General features: G+C 45.6%; 1 protein-coding gene across 2 annotated transcripts in view; it reads left to right on the plus strand.

Annotated features, from left to right (window-relative positions):
- Nucleotides 1-21,967, plus strand: part of RALBP1 (ralA binding protein 1) — a 68,342-nt gene that overhangs the window by 35,660 nt on the left and 10,715 nt on the right. Inside the window, exons 1-6 of one of the 2 annotated variants that reach the window (XM_038746382.1) lie at nucleotides 617-639; nucleotides 3,338-3,634; nucleotides 8,531-8,989; nucleotides 13,326-13,675; nucleotides 17,371-17,532; nucleotides 21,035-21,166. In XM_038746382.1, coding sequence (XP_038602310.1) covers nucleotides 3,391-3,634; nucleotides 8,531-8,989; nucleotides 13,326-13,675; nucleotides 17,371-17,532; nucleotides 21,035-21,166 — 1,347 coding nt within the window. In that variant the 5' untranslated portion in view covers nucleotides 617-639; nucleotides 3,338-3,390. Of the gene's footprint in view, nucleotides 1-616; nucleotides 640-3,337; nucleotides 3,635-8,530; nucleotides 8,990-13,325; nucleotides 13,676-17,370; nucleotides 17,533-21,034; nucleotides 21,167-21,967 lie in introns of those variants that run through there. The other variant, XM_038746381.1, reaches the window with a different exon arrangement.

The raw sequence follows: 21,967 nt of genomic DNA on the forward strand, positions 1-21,967 counted from the left end.
TATGCCTGGCACCATACTAAGCGCTGGGGTAGGTTCAAGGTATCAGGTTGGACGCAGTCCCTGTCCTTAACGGGGCTCACAGTCTCGACCCCCATTTTATAGATGAAGTAACTAGAGAAGTGAAGTGACTTGCCCAGAGAAGTGAAGTGACTTGCTCAAGGTCACACAGCAGACAAGTGGCAGAGCCGGGATTAGAGCCCACGGCCACCTGGCTCCCAGCCCCGTGCTCTATCCACTATGCCAAGCTGCTTATCTGTAAAGTAGGGATAAGATACTTACTCTCCCTCTTGCTTAGACATTAAACTCCATGTGGGGCAGGGACTGCATCTATCTGATTACCGTTGTATCTACCCCAGCACAGTGCCTGGCACAGAGTTAGCACTTAATGAAGCTTCTCTTTCAAATGCCGTCGAGTTTGTGTCTGACCCAGAGTGAGTCAATGGACACAGCTTTTTCAGAACATCCTATAAAATCATTCTGGTATGTGTATCTGTAGAGTTTTCTTGGTAAAGATAAGGAAGTGGTTTACCATTGCCTTTTTCTGCAGAGTAAAAACTGGAGTCTCTGCCACTGTCTCTGATGGACTTCTTGATTCCTTGACCCTTTGACTCTTTCCCATGCCGCTGCTGCCCAGCACAGGTGACTTGTGGGCAGGGAGTGTGTCTGTTTATTGTTGCATTGTCCTCTCCCAAATGCTTATTACAGTGCTGTGCACACAGTAAGTGCTCAATAAATACGATCGAATAAATGAATAAATTGAATGAATCGACTTTGTTGCTTTGGCTTAGGACTTTCCATTCTGGGTAGCCCTATAGGACATAGCTCTGAACTTCATCACCGCATTTAAACTCTACTGCCAGGATAAGGCATCAATTCATAGGAGAGACCTAATAAATACCATCACCAAATCTGGCGTCCAGGGGATGCAGAGGACTGAGCTAGGTAGATGAGGAACATCCAGAGAAATGTCATACGTAATTTCTGCCCTCTAGCTTGTATCACTTGATTTGTGCCCAACCAGCTTTGTTTTTGCGACAGCCTAGTTCTTTGGTGTTTAGTCCTGGCTAGGAACCTTCCCTAGTCCACCCGCCATTCTGTAGTAGTTAATGTAGCTGTTTTAAGTTGCTTGCCCATGCCCAGGCAAGAAATTGACTCTTTAAAATTTTGGTGCTGTCTTACATATATATAATTAGGGTAGAGAGTCTAAGAATCGCCCAGGTGACATGGCAAAAGGTTCTTATAGAGCTGAAATGTACATAGTAATAATAATGATGGCATTTATTAAGCGCTTACTATGTGCAAAGCACTGTTCTAAGCTCTGGGGAGGTTACAAGGTGATCAGGTTGTCCCACAGGGGGCTCACAGTCTTAATCCTCATTTTACAGATGAGGTAACTGAGGCACAGAGAAGTTAAGTGACTTGCCCAAAGTCACACAGCTGACAATTGGAGGAGCCGGGATTTGAACCTGCGACCTCTGACTCCAAAGCCCGTGCTCTTTCCACTGAGCCACGCTGCTTTTCATGTGGTCACACACCCACATACTCCCCCAAGACATATATAAAGAGAAAGGGACCCTGCTAGAAACCACATCTGGAAAGTCAAAAAAAATCCTTCTCTGTGGTGGGTGACTTCCCAGCGTATCTACCACAGATGGTCAAAAAGATTTTTTTTTTTAAAGTTTCAATTAACTTGCTGCTTGCTTCCTTAAGTTTTGATTTAGCACCTGTTTGACACACCTATTGTACGTAGGGTGGTGTCTGGTGGGACTAGAGAAAACCAGATGCCCCTGTGCCGACGTGGAAGCAAAAGATGTGAATTCCTTACCTAGCAATCAGGTTGAGTGATGCAGCGAAATGGTGTCATGATCAATCAATCAATCAATCAATTGTATTGAGCGCTTACTGTTTGCAGAGCACTGTGCTAAATGCTTGGGAAGTACAAGTTGGCAACATAGAGACAGTCCCTACCCAACAGTGGGCTCACAGTCTAAAAGGGGGAGACAGAGAACAAAACCAAACATACTAACAAAATAAAATAAATAAAATAGTAAAATAAATAGAGTAATAAATACGTACAAACATATATACATATATACAGGTGCTGTGGGGAAGGGAATAAGGATGTCATAAGGATGCGTGAAGAGACTGTGACTTTGTGACTTTTAGACTGTGAGCCCAATGTTGGGTAGGGACTGTCTCTATATGTTGCCAATTTGTACTTCCCAAGCGCTTAGTACAGTGCTCTGCACATAGCAAGCGCTCAATAAATATGATCGATGATGATGATGACTGTGTGTGGAAATCTGCAGAACCTTAAGAGCCTAGATTGTGTCAGCGGGGGCACCGTAACTGAGCAGGATTTGATTCACAAGCAGGAGCCTAGAGAGGCAGGATCCAAGATGAAAGAAGGCTGGCATTTATCTCCAAAACAGCAGGCATAAAGGCAATCGCTGCTCTCATCAAGACTGGACAGGGCAGGCAGCGTCCCCTGCCAGGCTCCTGTAGTTATTATCTTCTCCTCACACCCCTCAGAAAGGGAGTTCAAGCAAGGCCCATTTGGGTCCCAGATATTTGTTTTCCGCTTTTAAGAACTGGGCGCATATGGTTCTCCATACTTCATGCTGCTGCCCGGATTATCTTTGTCCAGAAACGCTCTGGGCATATTACTCCCCTCCTCAGAAACCTCCAGTGGCTACCAATCAATCTGCGCATCAGGCAGAAACTCCTCACCCTGGGCTTCAAGGCTGTCCATCACCTTGCCCCCTCCTACCTCACCTCCCTTCTCTCCTTCTCCAGCCCAGCCCGCACCCTCCGCTCCTCCGCCGCTAATCTCCTCACCGTACCTCGTTCTCGCCTGTCCCGCCGTCGACCCCCGGCCCACGTCATCCCCCGGGCCTGGAATGCCCTCCCTCTGCCCATCCGCCAAGCTAGCTCTCTTCCTCCCTTCAAGGCCCTACTGAGAGCTCACCTCCTCCAGGAGGCCTTCCCAGACTGAGCCCCTTCCTTCCTCTCCCCCTCGTCCCCCTCTCCATCCCCCCATCTTACCTCCTTCCCTTCCCCACAGCACCTGTATGTATGTATATATGTTTGTACATATTTATTACTCTATTTATTTTACTTGTACATATCTATTCTATTTATTTTATTTTGTTAGTATGTTTGGTTTTGTTCTCTGTCTCCCCCTTTTAGACTGTGAGTCCAATGTTGGGTAGGGACTGTCTCTATATGTTGCCAGTACACATAGTAAGCGCTCAATAAATACGATTGATTGATTTATTGACTGTATCATTTCTCCGTCGTTTAAAGAGGATCTGATGATCATTCATTTCCATTACAGGGGGAATGGACAGGTAACGGCGCAGACTGGAACTTCTCCGTCAGGACGTCAGAATGACCGAGTGCTTCCTGCCTCCCACCAGCAGCCCCAGCGAGCAGCGGCGGGTGGAGCATGGCAGTGGTCTCACCCGCACTCCCAGCTCCGAAGAGATCAGCCCTACTAAGTTCCCCGGGCTGTACCGGACCGGAGAGCCGTCCCCCCCCCACGACAGCCTGCACGAGCCCCCCGACCTAGTATCCGATGAGGAGAAGGAGCATGGAAAGAAGAAAGGAAAATTTAAGAAAAAGGAAAAGAGGAGTAAGTGCCAATCGTTTTGTCCAACTCCGATGTGTCGTTATGTCGTGTTCTCTCAAGCGCTGAGTACAGTGCTCTGCACCCAGTAAGTGCTCGCTAAATACAAGAGGTTGATTGATTTTTATGTTTTACCTGGAATTTTCCAGTAGAATTGGAGTTGCGTGGCCTACTTTGAAGTACCGCTTTAGTCACGGCTCAAGTTTCGTTTTTTTCATCACCTTTGATTTCCAGGTACTTTTGGTATACAATGTACCAAACCTGTTTGGCATGAAGTATAACCGGATCCCTTCCAAACCTAATCAGAATTCCCTCTCCCCACTGGTTGTTGAAGATGATGCGACTACACTGGAAAATAAAACACATATTAAAGCGGCATGACCTAGTGGATAGAGCACGGACCTGGGAGTTTGAAGGATCTGGGTTCTAATCCCGTCTCTGTGATTTATCTGCTGCGTGACCTTGGGCAAGTTACTTCACTTCCCTGTGCCTCAGTTACCTCGTCTGTAAAATGGGGATTAAGACTGTGAGCCCCTATTTTACAGATGGTAAAATAGGGAATAAAACATAACCCAGTCCTGTAACCGTCTACAGGCCAGCTGACAGGCAGGAGGGATCAGAAGGCAGGAGTTTTAACTGTCCAAATCCTGTGACTTGGCCCAGAGTGGTGCCTATTCCCTCCTCGCCCCCCGTGAAACCACTTGTGGGTGGGTACACAAGGAGGCTTCTGGCTGGCCCGGAAGGAGTTGTCACACAGAGTAATAATAATAATAACAATGATGTATTAAGTGTTTGCTATGTGCCAGGCACTGTTCTAAGCACTGGGGTAGATATAACAGATACAATAAAATAGAGCAGTTACCGCCACAATGCTAAGTATGTGATGTTCATTTGGAGTGAAATGAATTGTTCATGGAATCTCAAAACATTGTGTGGAAAGTTGCAGGGAAAATAGTCCCCCTCTAAATTTCTTTCATTTGCTTGTTAGTATAAAGAGCTAAAGACCCAAGGAAAAGACTCTCTCCATCATATGTCTGTCCCTATTGGAAAAAATGGTCTTTTTTTAATGGTATTTGTTAAGTGTTTACTATGTGCCAGGTATTATACAGTGCACTGGATAGGTACAAGCTTATCAGGTTGGACAAAGTCCCTGTTCCACGTGGGGTTCATAGTCGTCATCCCTATTTTACAAATGAGGTAACTGAGGCCCAGAGAGGTTAAGTGACTTGCCCAGGGTCACACAGCAAGCAAGTGGGAAAGCCGGGAATAGAACCCAGGTCCTTCTGACTCCCAGAGATCAAATGGAAGGAGATGCCACGTTACTGGCTGAAGTTACTGTGCTGACTCAATACGGCATGGATAGGAAACTGTTGTGGCCAGAGGGGTGGTGCCCCACAAGTCTGTCTAGCCATTAGGATGAGGGGTAGGTGGTGGGGACTAGAACCTCAGAGTGGATCCACCCGCTGTGGCTCGTAGCCCGTTGCGTGACAGCCACAGGTCCAACTAATCGCCCCGGCCTGCCATGACCCCTGCAGCGGCTGCCGTATTGTTCCTACCTCTTGTTCCCACCTTACCGGGCCAGGCTGCAGCAGTGAGTGGGCTTCGGGGGAGACCGTCTGGCCACGGACCCAGGCAGGCTGGGGCGGAGGGCGGTTGTTTCAACCAGCTCGACGTCCCGGAGGAGTGAAAACTCCAAGGTAATTAGTCTACTTATTTGAAAGGAGGGTCCAGGCTGGTCCCGGGGCTGATTCTGAAGGTGCTTTGGGGGAGAAGGAGGCAACCCGAGCCTAAAAATGCAATTAAACTGAACCACCTGGGGTTAGTATTGTGTTCACTTTCTGAGTGTACCCAGAGTTCAGATGTTTATGGTATTGTAATCAAAAAATGATTTTTCATCCCTATTAGACTTTAGTGTGTTAAACAGGTATGAGAAAAAAGAACCACAGAGCCCAGGAACTGAGTCCAAATAAAATGAAAAAAAAAACAACCCAAAAAACAAATGTGAGAGAGTAGCAAAGAAGACTGGGCAGCTCATTCCTAACATGATAGAGCATGGGCCTCAGGGGTCAGAAGGACCTCCGTTCTAATCTTATCTCCTCCACTTGTCAACTGTGTGAACTTGGGGAAGTCGTTTAACTTGTCTGTGCCTCAGTTTCCTCATCGGTAAAATGGGGATTAAGCCCGTGAACCTTATGTGGGACACGGACTGTGTCCAACCTGATTAACTGGTATCTACCCCAGTGCCTGGCACACAGTAAGCACTTAAATACTGTCAACAAAGCATTAAAAAAAATAGACGCTAACAAAAGCTTTGGGGACCCAAAGAGCCCATACGAGAGTCAGGCAGCCACCGAGATCCAACAGGTTGGGGCAGTTCCTTAAAGGGACGTTCGGGAATTTAGACCTAGTTTTGGCCATTGGAGCTGCGGGAAGACATGGTAAGAATTTCGGTGGGCCCGGGAGAGGGATGGGTGTAGATTAGGGAACTGGAAGAGGAGCAGTAAGCAATAGCAGTCAGCAGTGCCCTCAGGAAAAACGGAGAATGGTCCGGCCCTCTCTATCCAAAAAGCCAACCGGCTCTTTCTAGTGTTCCCTCTAGAGCACATAGTGCCATTATGACTTGTTTAGTACAGTGCTTGGCAAATAGGAAGTGCTTAACTAATCAATCCCACATTATCAATCAATCGGTGGTATTTATTGAGCGCTTACTGTGTGCAGGGCACTGGACTTGGGAACATACAATTATTACTGTTGTTACTATTAGCATTATTATTTCACTAGGACAATACACGTGTCTAAAAATCCCGTGGCAGTGCTGAGTCTTGGACCCAGTTCTTTGGCCTCCAGGCCTGTGTACTTCACCTTAGGCTGCATCCGTGTTGTATTCATATGGGACATTGATGAGTTTTGCATGTAAAAATCTTGGGTACACTTTGCAGTGTGAGAAGCAGCCTGGTGTAGTGCTACAGCACGGGCCTAAGAGTCAGAAGAACCTGGGTTCTAATCCCGGCTCTGCCTCATGACTGCTGTGTGACCTTGGACAAGTCACTTAACTTCTCTGGGCCTCAGTTACCTCGTCTGTAAAATGCAGGTACGAGCGTGAGCTGGGTGTGGGACAGGTACCGTGTCCAACCTAACTCGTATCTACCCCAGTGCTTAGAAGAGTGCTTGGCACGTAGTAATCACTTAACAAGTAACATAATTATTATTAATGTGCCACTCCCCTTCCTGCCTTCTGGTTTGTTGCATTCACTGCCCTAGCAGGAAAAGTCACAAGAGAGTGCGAGGGGCCTTGCAGGTTCTCAATCCTGCGGTCTTTCTGACTAGACCGAAGATCGGAACCTCCCACCGACAATTCCGAAGCCCCTCCTTCATTCAGACAGCCGTGGTAGGGTTCAGTGTTAGCGAAAAAATGGACATTTGTGTGCTGTTGTTTCATTGGGGGTCTGAAATGATTGTAGTTCACTTCAGAGCTATTTCAGGACTGCTTTTGGCCGTAGTGATATGTCCAAAACAGTCCTAATACTAGTTGGAACATCTGACACCCTTTTGGTAGAATGAAACGCCATGTGAATTGAATGTTCAGAGGTGAATTTAAAAGGATATATTTGTTATCGAGATATACATGTCAATGCCAAGAATACCTCTCGAAAAACCAAATATAAATAGAATACAATAGCAGAGAAAAATCTTCTGAAAAAGAGCACAAAAGAATAAATTTTAAGACAAACCAAATATATGTAATTGTGTAATTTACCACCGATATATCCTCAGTTCTCCTATAGTGCGGAAGCTAAGTAGGGGACCTATTGAATCCTACATTAGAGAAAGCTCGTATTAAAGTGGGCCTTGAGTAGCACCATTCTAGACTGTGAGCCTGCTGTTGGGTAGGGACCGTCTCCATATGTGGCCAACTTGTACTTCCCAAGCGCTTAGTACAGTGCTCTGCACACAGTAAGCGCTCAATAAATGCGATTTAATGAATGAATGAATTGGGAAATAAGGGGATGCATTCTGACTCACTCTACCCTAGTCCCCGTTGCTCCCAGCATATCTACATTATATCATGACGGATATTTGCTGTTGATGGAGTGAGTACTTTTTGTAATGCCCTAATGCTGCTTTTAGGGTGCTAATACCGAAGTACTGGAAAGAGAAAGCATATTTCTGATTCCAGCCCATCCATTCATTGGTTTGTTCACATTTCTCTCCCAGTCCTTTGTTTTTACCACCAAAGTCGACACTGCACTTGGTCAATTTTGGAAGACTTTGTTTACTGCTTTTTTTGTAGTTGTTCTTACGCAAGTCCTCAGTACTTATGAAATTTTGTCGATAGAAAGTAAATCATTCAAGCACCAACTAAGCAGTAATAATTGCAGCATTTGTTAAGCACTTACTATGTGCCAGGCGTGTACTAAGCTTTGGGGTAGATACCAGGTAATCAGATTGGATCCAGTCCCTGCCCCAAATAGGGCTCACAGTCTTAATCTCCATTTAAAAGATGAGGTAACTGGGTCACAGAGAAGGAGGTGGCTTGCCCGAGGTCACACAGCAGACGCGGGACAGAGCTGGGATAAGAACCCAGGCCCTTCTGACTCCTAAAGGCGGCTTTACGAAAAGTACTGACTCCGTCATGGTATGTAGGTAAACTGAGAGCAATGGGGAGTAGGGTGGAATGAGTTAGAATGCATGGATTCTGGCACTTGGATTCTATCCACTGGGCCGTGCTGCCTTCTAGGTGATATAGAAGTTGATTCTTGCCAGGATCTTCCGTCTTCCAAGAGGCTATCTATTAGCCGAAGCAGCAAATCCAGTAGTCAGGGCACCCTGCTGTCATATTTTTTCGATTCCTGTTTGTTCTGAGTATCGTAGTAACACCTCTCTGTCCTTTCCGCCCGACAGCGGAAGGCTATGCCGCGTTTCAGGAGGACAGCTCTGGCGACGAAGCCGAAAGCCCTTCCAAAATGAAGCGGTCCAAGGGAATCCACGTCTTCAAAAAGCCCAGCTTCTCGAAAAAGAAGGAGAAGGATTTTAAAATCAAAGAGAAACCCAAAGAAGAGAAGCATAAAGAAGAAAAGCACAAGGAAGAGAAGCATAAAGAGAAGAAGTCGAAGGACTTGACGGCAGCTGACGTGGTGAAGCAGTGGAAGGAAAAGAAGAAAAAGAAAAAGCCAACGCCAGAGCCAGAGGTGCCTCCGATGGACGTGCCCCACGTCAGACCCGTGTTCGGGATTCCCGTGGCCGACGCGGCGGAGAGAACCATGATGTATGACGGCATCCGCCTGCCCGCCGTGTTCCGTGAATGTATAGATTATGTGGAGAAGTACGGCATGAAATGCGAAGGCATCTACAGAGTTTCAGGTATCGCTTGCATCACTCCCCACTGTGGTCCTTGCCCGGTCCCCTGGTCTTCGAAGAAGAGCAGCTCGTGGTTTGGCCCTGGGCACGTTCATCACCTCGGCCGTTTTGAATTTGGCAGTCGCGCTTTCCCTTAGTGAGCGTGATCCACAAATTCACTCTGCCCTGAATCCAAGTTGACAAGTGGCTAGTGGCCAAAACTCCTCTGAAGGGTGCTCTCGCATCTTCTCTTCTCCAAAACCTTCCTTAGGCTCAGGAATTCAGGGGCTCAGATTTATTTGTCGTCGCTCGCCTGCTTTCAGCTGTGGATAGACACACTGCTCAGAGCCAGAGGGGGTGGGGCCACGCCCAACTGTGCCTCAGTTTCCCTTCTTCCCAACTGGTTTGGCTGCTAAGCCCCTGTTGAGTGCTTGAGGAGAGAAGTGGAGAGAATTCTTCTCTCTCACTAGCCAAAAACAATCTTTCTGATTGGACTAGTCAGAAACTTTCCAGGTTGGCAGTTGTCCTGCTCCTCTTCATCAGCTTAGACTTTTCTAGTTCTGCCTGCTATTATTTCAGCCGTCTCTCTTCCCCATACATCCTTTCCTTGGGCTGGCCCATGGCAGAAGAGGAAATTATCTGTTAAACCAGATCTCCTGGTGGCATAATGTTAGAGGCAAAGTTGACGCATAGGAACAGGGGCTCTAATTGAGGAAGTAAAAGTCAGACTTTCTTAGGAGTTCATTGGGGCAGAACTGAGTGTCCATTAATGGTATTTATTGGGCACTTACTAAGTGCAGAGCACTGTACTGAACGACTGAGAGAGTACACTGTAACAGGGTTAGCGGACATTGTACTTATTAAGTGCTTACTGTGTGCAGAGCACTGTACTAAGCCCTTGGGAAAGACCCATACAGTAATAAACAGTGACAATCCCTGCCCACAATGAGCTCATAGTCTACGGGGGGGAAGACAGACATCAGTGCAAATAAATAAAATTACAGGGTCTGTTATATTGTTCCATTTTAGTCTCCGTTGGGATTTGGCTTTCTGTTCTAGTTTTGAGGTTGGAGTCCTTGGGACACTCTTGGTTGCATCAACCCCACCTCCTGGGTTGGAATAAGCTGCTCTTCAGACATTGGAATCTTTTTGTTTTCCTGCCTCAGAGCAGAGTGCTTTATGAAGTCTACTGCAAGCATTCATTCAATCGTATTTATTGAGCGCTTACTGTGTGCAGAGCACTGTACTAAGTGCTTGGGAAGTACAAGTTGGCAACATATAGAGACGGTCCGTACCCAACAGTGGGCTCACAGTCTAGAAGGGGGAGACAGACAACAAGACAAAACATATTAACAAAATAAAATAAATAGAATAAATATGTACAAATAAAATAGAGTAATAAATTCATTCATTCATTCAATCCTATTTATTGAGCGCTTACTGGGTGCAGAGCACTGTACTAAGCACTTGGGAAGTACAAGTTGGCAACACATAGAGACGGTCCCTACCCAACAGTGGGCTCACAGTCTAGAAGGGGGAGACAGACAACAAGACAAAACATATTAACAAAATAAAATAAATAGAATAAATATGGACAAATAAAATAGAGTAATAAATCCATTCATTTATTCAATCGTACTGAGCGCTTACCGTGTGCAGAGCACTGTACTAAGCGCTTGGGAAGTACAAGTTGGCAACATATAGAGACGGTCCGTACCCAACAGTGGGCTCACAGTCTAGAAGGGGGAGACAGAGAACAAAACATACTAACAGAATAAAATAAATAGAATAAATATGTACAAGTAAAATAAATAAAGGAGTTTGTGACTTTCTTCTGCTATATCAATAGCATATCACTAGGAGCATTGGTTCCTCTAGAGTTTAGGGGTTCAGTCTCTCAGAAAATCTTGTACCCCTGTAAACGTTCTATAAATTATTCAAGGTTTTTGAAATTTTATTTTGAGGGTCAAATTTTTAGTGGGAAGACATTTTCTTAAACCGAGAAACTGCATTTTTGGGGGTCCCCCCACCCCAGCTCCCCAGGGAATGTGACTGGTGGCTGACAATTATTCTCCGTACTTGTGTCTTATTGATGGCACATCACCTCTGAGGCCTTCCCTGACCAAGCCCCATTTCCTCTTCTCCCATTCCCTTCTATGTCACCCTTGCACTTGGATTTGCTGGCTTACTGGAAAGAGCACGGGCTTGGGAGTCCGAGGGCGTGGGTTCTAATGTCAGCTCCGCCCCTTGTCAGCTGTGTGACTTTGGGGAAATCACTTAACTTCTCTGTACCTCCATTTCCTCATCTGTAAAATGGGGATTAAACAGTGAGTCCCACGTGGGACAACCTGATGACCTTCTATCTACCCCAGTGCTTAGAACAACACTTGGCTCATAGTAAGCGCTTAGCAAATACCATCATTATTATTATTTATTCACCCCTTCCTCAGCCCCACAGCGCTTATGCACCTGTCTGTAATTTATTTACATTAACGTCTATCTCCTCTTCTAGGCTGCAGGCTCATCTAGTAAAGCGCTCGGCACACAGCAAGCGCTCAATAAATATGATTGATTGCCTGAAGGTGCCCAAGAAAGCATCCGTTCTTTCAGATGGGCACAGACCTGGGGTCGAGGAGGGAGTGACTGCCCTCCAACCTGTTGGCCAAACTTCTGTTTGTTCCCAGGTTGGGGGCGTGGGGGGCCATAGCTCCTACTGACCTCTCCCCCGCAGTGGAGTGCACTGACGTGTGTACGTGTGGCTGTGCGGGATGGGAATTCAGCCCAACGATGCATATGGACCCTTTTAGACCGTGAGCCCACTGTTGGGTAGGGACTGTCTCTATATGTTGCCAACTTGTACTTCCCAAGCGCTTAGTACAGTGCTCTGCACACAGTAAGCGCTCAATAAATACGATTGATGATGATGATATGGACCCCTGTATTCAACCGCTGTACCTCTCCCCGTTTCCCTCCCTCCCAGATACCCTCCCAGGCTGTAGGCCTGGTTAAAAGACTTGTCAGGTGCGGGCTGGTCTGTGCCCCTCCGCTCACTGTGAGCTAGTCTCTAGATGGTAAGCTAATTGTGGGCAGGAAATATGTCTGTTTATTGTTAGATTGTACTCTCCCAAGCTCTTAGTTCAACGCTCTGCACAATCAATCAATCAATCAATCGTATTTATTGAGCGCTTACTATGTGCAGAGCACTGTACTAAGCGCTTGGGAAGTACAAATTGGCATCACATAGAGACAGTCCCTACCCAACAGTGGGCTCACAGTCTAAAAGGGGGAGATAGAGAACAGAACCAAACATACCAACAAAATAAAATAAGTAGGATAGAAATGTACAAGTAAAATAAATAAATAAATAAATAAATAGAGTAATAAATATGTACAACCATATATACATATATTGAGCACACAATAAGTGCTCAATAAATACAATTGAATGAATGAATGATGTCCCAGCCAGGCCAGCCCCTGGGGCTCTGGGCCACAAGAGAGGCTGTAGAACAGCCTTACGATTAAGTGACGGTGCTCATCAGCAGCTTGGCTTAGTGGAAAGAGCATGGGCCTGGGTTCTAATCCCAACACAGCTATTTGCCTGCTGTGTGACCTTGGGCAAGTCGCAGCTTCTCTGTGCCTCAGTTCCCTCATCTGCCAAATGGTAATTAAATAACTGTTCTCCTTCCTGCTTAGACCGTGACCCCCTTGTGGGACCTGAATACTTGTATCCATGTCAGTGCTTACACATAGTAAGTGCTTAATAAATACCACAGTTGTTGTTATTATCAGCAGCAGCAGCCTGGTTCATGCCTATCAGTTCCCTAACTCAATAAGAATAATGGTAATAATAACTGTAGTATTTGTTAAGAGCTTATTGTGTGGTAGGCACTGTACTAAGTACTGGGGTGGATACAAGCCAATCGGGTTGGACACAGTCCCTGTCCCACATGGGACTCCCAGTCCTAATCCTTATTATACAGATGAGGTAACTGAGGCACAGAGAAGTGAAGTGATTTGCCCAAGGTCACACACAGCAGACAAGTGGCAGAGTCGGGGTTTTTCTGACTCCTAAAGGACCTTCTGATACTGGGCTCCTGGAAGACCTTTGTTTGTGGTGAGTGCTTTTCTTCCTGAGTTTTGATGCTTGTTGACATATAAGTTCTGCCTTGAACACCTTCCAGTAATGAAGTCTTTTTAGTAATCCCGACCCAACTGGCTACTTAATCTCCTTGTGCCTCTTCAACTGCATTGGGAGGTGGGGCGGCAACATGGAGAGAGCTTTTGACCAGTTCAGTGTATTTGATTCCGTTTTCTCATTTCTTTTTTTTCCCCCCCCATTTTCTCTTTCCTTTTCAAGGAATAAAATCCAAGGTGGATGAGCTCAAAGCAGCCTATGACCGAGAAGAGTCTCCCAGCTTGGAAGACTATGAGCCCAACACCATAGCCAGCTTGCTGAAGCAGTATTTGAGAGACCTCCCGGAGAACTTGCTGACCAAAGAGCTTATGCCCCGCTTTGAAGAGGCGTGTGGGAGGAACACAGAGGGTGAGAAAGTGCAGGAGTGCCAGCGCTTACTCAGAGAGTTGCCGGAGTGTAACTATCTCCTGATCTCCTGGCTGATTGTGCATATGGATCATGTTATCGCAAAGGAACTGGAAACAAAAATGAACATACAGAACATTTCTATAGTGCTCAGCCCTACCGTTCAGGTACATGATTTTCTGCACGGGAATCTCGTGCAGCCCAAGAAATGCAATGGGGGCGGGCCCAGTGACTGGGAATTCTTTCTGGGGTGGCTTATCCTGCACGGAAAACTATCGAGAGGCGGTTCAGTTGTGGCTCCTTTTGAAAATAGGCTCCCGTGACACTTGCTTTTATTCGTAATGAGGGCAATGTTGGCATCAGTTAGATGAAGAGCGTGTTTGGCCTTCATTTGTCATTATGCAGTTTGGAACTTGACACATGCTTGGCCTAGGATTGTTTTATAAATCCGATCACAATAGACATTAGTCACCTGTAATTTTGAGTTCACTGTCTTATGTTGGGCTTTTTAATGAAAAGAATGGTCAAACGTGGTTATGTTCAGGCTTGAAATTTATACCTTATCAGAAAAATGCAGTCTATGATTCGTACCTTGAATGCAGCCCTTCAGTGAGCGAACTGGACAGTATATTAGTAGGGGTTTATTCTAACATCTCTATTTGGCCTTCATTCTCATGTTTGATCTAATAGACAAGAATTATTTACTGCATTGTTTGTGCTGTCATGTATTTTTCCCCCGATTAGATCCATGATGATATTTTTCACCGTCCAAAGGGGGATAAAACCAGAGGAGACTGATATCATCATCATCATCAATCGTATTTATTGAGCGCTTACTATGTGCAGAGCACTGTACTAAGCGCTTGGGAAGTACAAATTGGCAACATATAGAGACAGTCCCTACCCAACAGTGGGCTCTTTCATTTCAGTAATAGTTTTGGGAAAGTATAATAATAATAATGGCATTTATGTGCTTACTATGTGCAAAGCACTGTTCTAAGCACTGGGGAGGAGACAAGTTGATCAGGTTGTCCTACGTGGGGCTCACAGTCTTAATCCCCATTTTACAGATGAGGTAACTGAGGCACAGAGAAGTGACTTGCCCAAAGTCACACAGCTGACAATTGGCGGAGCTGGGATTTGAACCCATGACATCTGACTCCCAAGCCCGTGCCCTTTCCACTGAGCCACACTGCTTCTCTGTGCCAGCCCAGCCTAAATTTGAGGTAACAGTTATGGAGTCATGTAAATGAGCAATGAAGAAGCAGAGTGGCCCAGTGGATAGAGTCAGAAGGACCTGGGTTCTAATCCCTGCTCCACAATTTGTCTGCTCTGTGATCTTGGGCGAGTCACATATGGGACATGGACTGTGGCCGATCTGATTAGTTTGTACCATTTATTCTTTCAGTCGTATTTAGTGAGTGCTCACTGTGTGCTTGTATCTCCCCCAGGTGCTTAGTACAGTGCCTGGCACATAGTGAAGCACTTAATAAATACCATAAAAAGACATTTATTTTTATTAAGTATGTCTTCTGGGCATTTTACTGTATAAACTGGAAGCAAAATTCAGTAAGTCAGATAAGCTTACTCACAGTTTCAGAATTTGGTAGGTGTCTCTGGTTTGCTAATAGTCCCATAGTGGAGACACTAACATTCCAGAGAGCAGGTATGAGTTGAAAGTGTGATTACTGGGAAGGCAGTGAGAATTTCTGGTAGAAATTTTTTGAGCCAACGTGGCAGTTTTTAGGCCACCAGGAACACTAACAGAGACTCACAGTGGGCAAAACCAATAGGGAGCATGGCATTCATTGAGAAAGGAGAGCTTGCCCCATCCCCAAATGCTGGAAACTGAAGCGCCTTTGCTGGTGAGCTGCTCTGCACCCCCTGGGCTGCTTCATTTTAGAGCAGCGGCTAATTCCATTGGTAAAGAAGTTGAGAAAGCTGTGGAAAGACCATCCCCCAATGTATGTTTGGGTTTTTTTTTGGTTTTGTGCCAGGCACTGAATAAAGCGCAATGTATATGTTGCCAACTTGTACTTCCCAAGCGCTTAGTACAGTGCTTTGCACACAGTAAGCGCTCAATAAATATGATTGGTTGATTGATTGGTAGATATGAGCTAATTAGTTGTGAGCCCACATGGGGCTCACAATTTTAATCTCCATTTGACAGATTAGGTAACTGAGGCACAGAGAAGTGAAGTGACTTGCTCAAGGTCACACACAGCAGACGAGTGACAGAGTTGGGATTAAAAACCAGGGCTTCTGATCCCGAACACCATGTTCTATCTACTAGGCTGTGCTGCTTCTCATCTGACTTTGAAAACAACCAGAATGGAAAGCATTTCCATTAAAGAAGCACTTTTGCAGTCATTTAAAACAAGTGCTTAGACTACTCAGTTTATCTGTTTTTTTTCTTGGATCTATTGCCTCAGTTTTCCCACCAGAATTGATCACCTCTCTGCTAGTCGGAGCAATGCCCTGGTTTATCTATTAAATACTATTTGAAGTCAATAATGATGTTAGAATGTAAATGTAGGTACTGCTGTAGCATTTTTCTTTTTCCCTGTTTCCTCCCTTTGCATTTAGCTTCTCTTTCTGTTGTTTTCTGGCAGGCCATGTCTTTTCTTTCTCCTGCACTCCTGGCCTGCTAGTGTTACTGTCCATTGGCTTGGTGGGGGTCAGACCAACTCAGGCTGACTTTACTGTTTATGTTTCCTTTTCTCTGTCAGCCCCTTTCCTATTTATCTCTTGGCCTCCCTTGCTCAGCTTGGTCCCGCCTTTTCTACCTTTCCAGGGTACCTTTTCCTTGCTTCTGGTTTTGCTTAGAAGTTTGTGTGAGTATGGGGGGCAGGGGAGTTGGGAGGGGGTGTTTCTGTGTTTTGAGGGAGGGCGCAGAGAAGGGTGTGAGGAGTGTTGCTCATTTTTTTACTCCTCCAGTCAGTCGATCAGATTTATTAAGTGCTTACTCTGAGCAGAGCACTTTAATCAATCAATCAATCGTATTTATTGAGCGCTTACTGTGTGCAGAGCACTGTACTAAGCTCTTGGGAAGTACAAGTTGGCAACATATAGAGACAGTCCCTACCAAACAGTGGGCTTACAGTCTAGAAGGGGTAGACAGAGAACAAAACCAAACATATTAACAAAATAAAATAAAATTTAAATAAAATACCAAGCACTTAGGAAGGTACAGATGAATTCCCTGCCCAATGCAATGTAAAGTCTCTCTCTCTCTCTCTCTCTCTCTCTCTCTATCCCTTCCTCTCTCCCTCTCTCTCCCTCTCCCCTTTTCGGCCTCCTTTCCACCCAGTCTCTTTATATCCCCAAGTTTTTCTCTTGGCTTCCACTCCTCCTCTCATCTCTCTCATCATTTTTTCCTCCATGGTCTGCTCTCCCTTCCTTCCTGTCTTAGTAGTAGTAGCACTTTTTAAATGCCCATTGGGTGCAGTGCACTGTGTTAAGCACGAGGGAAGTAGAAAACAAGCAAGTGACACACATTCACTGCCCACAAGGAATGTATGCTCTCGTGGGGGAGACAGATGTAAAACGTTCACAGTCAAATTAATCAAAGTAAACCATTGAATGTACAATTGATTAAACATTTACACGTAAGGACTGAAGATGGGTATAAATCATTACTTACGTACATCGCTGAGTAATTGTAGATGGTTGCCAGATGGCCTGATATATGTAGCATGAAAAATATGTAATCTGCTTGCTCATGGAACAGTGCTGAGAACAGTGCTTTGCACATAGTAAGCGCTTAATAAATGCCATCATTAATGTAATAGTGGGCTATCTCGAGGGGGTTTGGAATTGAAATTGGAATTTCTAAGACTGTTTTATCTCTCGTTTTTCTTAGATCAGTAACCGTGTCCTGTATGTATTTTTTACCCACGTACAAGAACTCTTTGGGAATGTGACCCTAAAGCAGGTGACGAAACCCCTTCGCTGGTCTAACATGGCCACCATGCCAGCACTACCAGAAACGCAGGAAAACATAAAGGAAGAAATCAGGAGACAGGTTTGTCCTCTCTTTGATTCAGTGGTTGAAATCCTGTGTATTTGTCTTTGGTTTGGGCAGTTCACCTTGCTTTGGCCCTACTTTGGACTGACCCCAGGTAATTGGCAGCCACCTGAGAACAGGGACCACAGCCTTCCAACCGCAGTCACTGAAAGATTTGCTCCCTTTAATAAGACATTCAGGACTTCTCAGAGAGCAGCAGGAGCTGGTGATAAGAACAAACAGCTCCTGAGTGCTTCAAAGCCTCCAGGTGCTCAGCAGGACATTCCCCTGCTTGGGCAGCATCTGACCGGGCCTCTGAAGTTCTGATTATCCCTGGGCATTGCTTGCCCTAGGAGAGAGAGAGACCCACTACAGAGCTTTGAAGTTTTCTCAATAGAAAACCTCTGAACTAGGGAAATAGACTGAGACATTTAGCCGGGAGGAGCTCAACTCTCTCACCCCTGGGCCAGGTCCTCACAGCAGGTCAGGCATGCTTGGGAAGTGATGCCAGCTCTGGCAGAGTATGTGATTCGGAGCCCACTTTACCGTGAAGTTCCTGGGCCTGTGGGTCCCAACAACTATCGGTCAGTCAATCATATTTATTGAGAGCTTTCTGTGTGCAGAGTACTGTACTAAGCCCTTGGGAGAGTACGTTATGACAATAAACAGACACATTCCCTGCCCACAACTGTGAGCCCGTTGTTGGGTAGGGACCGTCTCTATATGTTGCCAACTTGTACTTCCCAAGCGGTTAGTACAATGCTCTGCACACAGTAAGCGCTCAATAAATACAATTGAATGAATGAATGAGCATCATCATCATCATAAATAATTATGGTATTTAAGCACTTACTATGGGCCAGGCACTGTACTAAGCACTGGGGTGGGTACAAGCAGATGGGGTTGGACGCAGTCCTTGTCCCACATGGCGCTCACTGTCTCAATCCCCGTTTTACAGTTGAGGTAACTGAGGCACAGAGAAGTGAAGTGATTTGCCCATGGTCCCACAGCAGACAAGTGGCTGAGCCGGGATTAGGACCCAAAACCTTATGACTCTCAGGCCCAAGCTTTATCCGCTACGCCATGCTGCATCTGTGTGTCTTACAGTCTAGAGGGGTGGTGGTGGTGATTGTGTATGTGGGGGTGCCTGGGCAGAGCGTGGGGGATGGGGATCATCATCATCAATCGTATTTATTGAGCGCTTACTATGTGCAGAGCACTGTACTAAGCGCTTGGGAAGTACAAATTGGCAACATATAGAGACAGTCCCTACCCAACAGTGGGCTCACAGTCTAAAAGGGGGATCTCTTCCTCCTCACTGTAACTTAGTCAAACTCGGGGCCTTTGCTTTTGGGGATTGGCCTGGAGCCAGCCTAGGCTGAGTAAGTCCAGGACTAGGATTCTGTCTGACATGGCGTGGAAAAGAGAAAGTGAAATTCTATAGTTTGAAGTGGAGCATAGGCAACTTGGCTAGGAAGAACAAGCTGCTCAGAAAGCAGAAGAACGACGGATAGCGCAAGGTGGCTGAAAAGAATCTAGAATATTGTGATTTGCAGCACAGATTGGTGCTGTTTGCCCGTTTGCATTTTGGGTAGGACACTATTGAAAAATTAGGGAAGATTATTTTCACAGGGCACTTCTACACACCACCCAGTCTTGTCATAATAAAAATAAGAATACTACTGGTGATATTTGGTAAGCGCTTACTATGTGCCAAGCATTATATTAAGCACTGGTCGGACAGTCCCTGCCCGACATGAAGCTCACAGTCTACAGGGGAGGGAGTGTTTAATCCCTATTTTACAGATGATTCGGAAGCTGAGGCACAGAGAAATTTGGTGAATTGCTCAAGCTCACAGAGCTGGCAAATGGCGGGCCTGGGATTAGATCCCAGGTCTCCTAAAGCCTAAACCTACGCTCTTTCCACTCCACACAAAGGCATTGCTCAAGCCATGAGTCCTCTAGTGCAGTTATTCCTCGATCCGGAGTCCTGTAATAATAATAATAATAATGGCATTTATTAAGCGCTTACTATGTGCAAAGCACTGTTCTAAGCGCTGGGGAGGTTACAAAGTGATCAGGTTGTCCCACGTGTGGCTCACAGTCTTAATCCCCATTTTACAGATGAGGTAACTGAGGCACAGAGAAGTTAAGTGACTTGCCCAAAGTCACACAGCTGACAATTGGTGGGGCCGGGATTTGAACCCATGACCTCTGACTCCAAAGCCCGTGCTCTTTCCACTGAGCCACGCTGCTTCTTTAAGAACCCAGCCGTCATGTTACAAGAGAACTGAATCTGCTACAGAGTTGGATCCAGTCCAAATCATGGAACTCCATTGTTCGAACAATATGGAAAATCTGGAAATAGTTCACAGGAACGGTTTGAGTGTAATTAAAAAAGCGCTTAGAACAGTGCCGGGCACATAGTAAGCGCTTAACAAATACCATTAAAAATAAAAAAAATAAAAACCACGTCATTATTAAATTCCACAAATGTATCAGTTCATGCCTTTTTATGAGAAACAGCTCAAGGAGCAGCAGTTACTTCACTCAGAGAAGAGAAAGTGGAGTGGTGACCTCATCTGCCTTGGGGCAAGACTTCAGGGATTGAATAAGAAGAAATTGGCTTGAAGGGCTTGTGGGAGGATGGATATAAGGAAATGACTCCATGGCTAGGAAGGTTCTGAAGGTGGGGACAGAATTTTTGTTCTTGGGGTGTTTGATGTGTTGACTCTTGTGATTCTTTCTTTATTCACGTTTAACTCAACAAAATGTTCAAAGGTAAAGCAGAAAAGCTTCCTGAGTAAATGCCCCGCTACAGGGATTTTTGTTTAAGGTTGGATTAGGAAAATTCGCCCTCTTAATTTCCATTATTATTTAGATACATTCATTCATTCAATCATATTTATTGAGCGCTTACTATGTGCAGAGTAAATGAAGAGGTTATAAATATCTAAGCGCTTGGGAAATACAAGTCGGCAACATATAGAGATGGTCCCTACCCAACAACGGGCTCACAGTCTAGAAGGGGGAGACAGACAACAAAACAAAACATGTAGACAGGTGTCAAAATTGTCAGAACAAATAGAATTAAAGCTATATGCATAGCATTAACAAAATAAATAGAATAGTAAATATGTACAAGTAAAATAGAGTGATAAATCTGCGCAAATACATACAAGTGCTGTGGGGAGGGGAAGGAGGTAGGGCGGGGGGGTTGGGGAGGAGGAGAGGAGAAAGGGGGCTCAGTCTGGGAAGGCTTCCTGGAGGAGGTGAGCTTTCAGTAGGGCTCTGAAGGGAGGAAGAGAGCTAGTTTGGCGGAAGTGTGGAAGGAGGGCATTCCAGGCCAGGGGAAGGATGTGGGCTGGGGGTCGATGGCGGGACAGACGAGAATGAGGTAGGAGGTATTAGAATATTAGAATGTAATTAGAATATTAGAATGTATTTAAAGCAGGAAAAGGTAGTTGCATGCATTTGCAGAGCAAATGATTCTCAACAGTGCTTCTGGGATTGATTGTAGGAGTTCCTCTTGAACTGTTTGCATCGAGATTTGCAGGCTGGGATAAAAGACTTATCCAAGGAAGAAAGGCTCTGGGAAGTACAAAGAATTTTAACTGCCCTCAAAAGGAAACTGAGAGAAGCGAAAAGACAGGTGAGTAATGTTCTGCCGTAGTGTGTCATATCCGGGTTTTGGCTCTAAAACAGTGGCCAAGGCGGGAAGCCTTTTCTGTGCTCTTAAAATAGCCACTTTGGCAGCAGCATTTTTCTTTACAACAATCAGATTGGCTTACGTTCTGTAAACAGAAGTGTCTGTGAGGGAAGTGTAATCCCTGTCCCTTTATCAGATGTTCCTAATTCAAAACTGTTGGTCGTGGAACTTGGAATCGGTGAACTGTTCGGTTTAGAGACAACTGATTTCTAAATGCCGGTTGCTAAACTTGACCTCCTTTTTCAGTCCTGAACACATTCTGTCCTTTCCTTGTGTGGGTAGTTAGTAGGTCTCTCTGCAGTCAGCTGGGGCAGTTAGCACTGGCAACTCTGAGCCAGATGGTGTGGTGGAGAGATGATGTGGAAAGCACTAAGAATAGGAGTGGGGCCAACTTGTAGGACTTTGGGGTCGGTTCGCCTGATGAGTAGACCATTTGGGTGGCCTCTGAGTCGGCTTTGCCCATGTGCCTGCGGGCATCCAGACCCCAGGGCCACCAGCTGTGCTGGATTAGCGGCTTGAGACCCACCTGGTTAATGAACTTGCAAACAGGCTGATTTCTTCGAGAGAGTTTGTTGATCAGTTTTGAGGGGGTTGAAGATTCTGCCCAATTGTACCTCAATAGGGCTTGATTTTGTGGGTGGAAGCGGGTGTCTTTTGGTCTCCCGTTTTCTGCTACCTAAAAAATTGGTGCATTCGGTGTACTCAGTTTTGGTGGAAACACTTTAAGAAGGGCTTTAGAGCCTT

Source organism: Tachyglossus aculeatus, chromosome 5, assembly GCF_015852505.1.
Source record: "Tachyglossus aculeatus isolate mTacAcu1 chromosome 5, mTacAcu1.pri, whole genome shotgun sequence".
Taxonomy (NCBI): domain Eukaryota; kingdom Metazoa; phylum Chordata; class Mammalia; order Monotremata; family Tachyglossidae; genus Tachyglossus; species Tachyglossus aculeatus.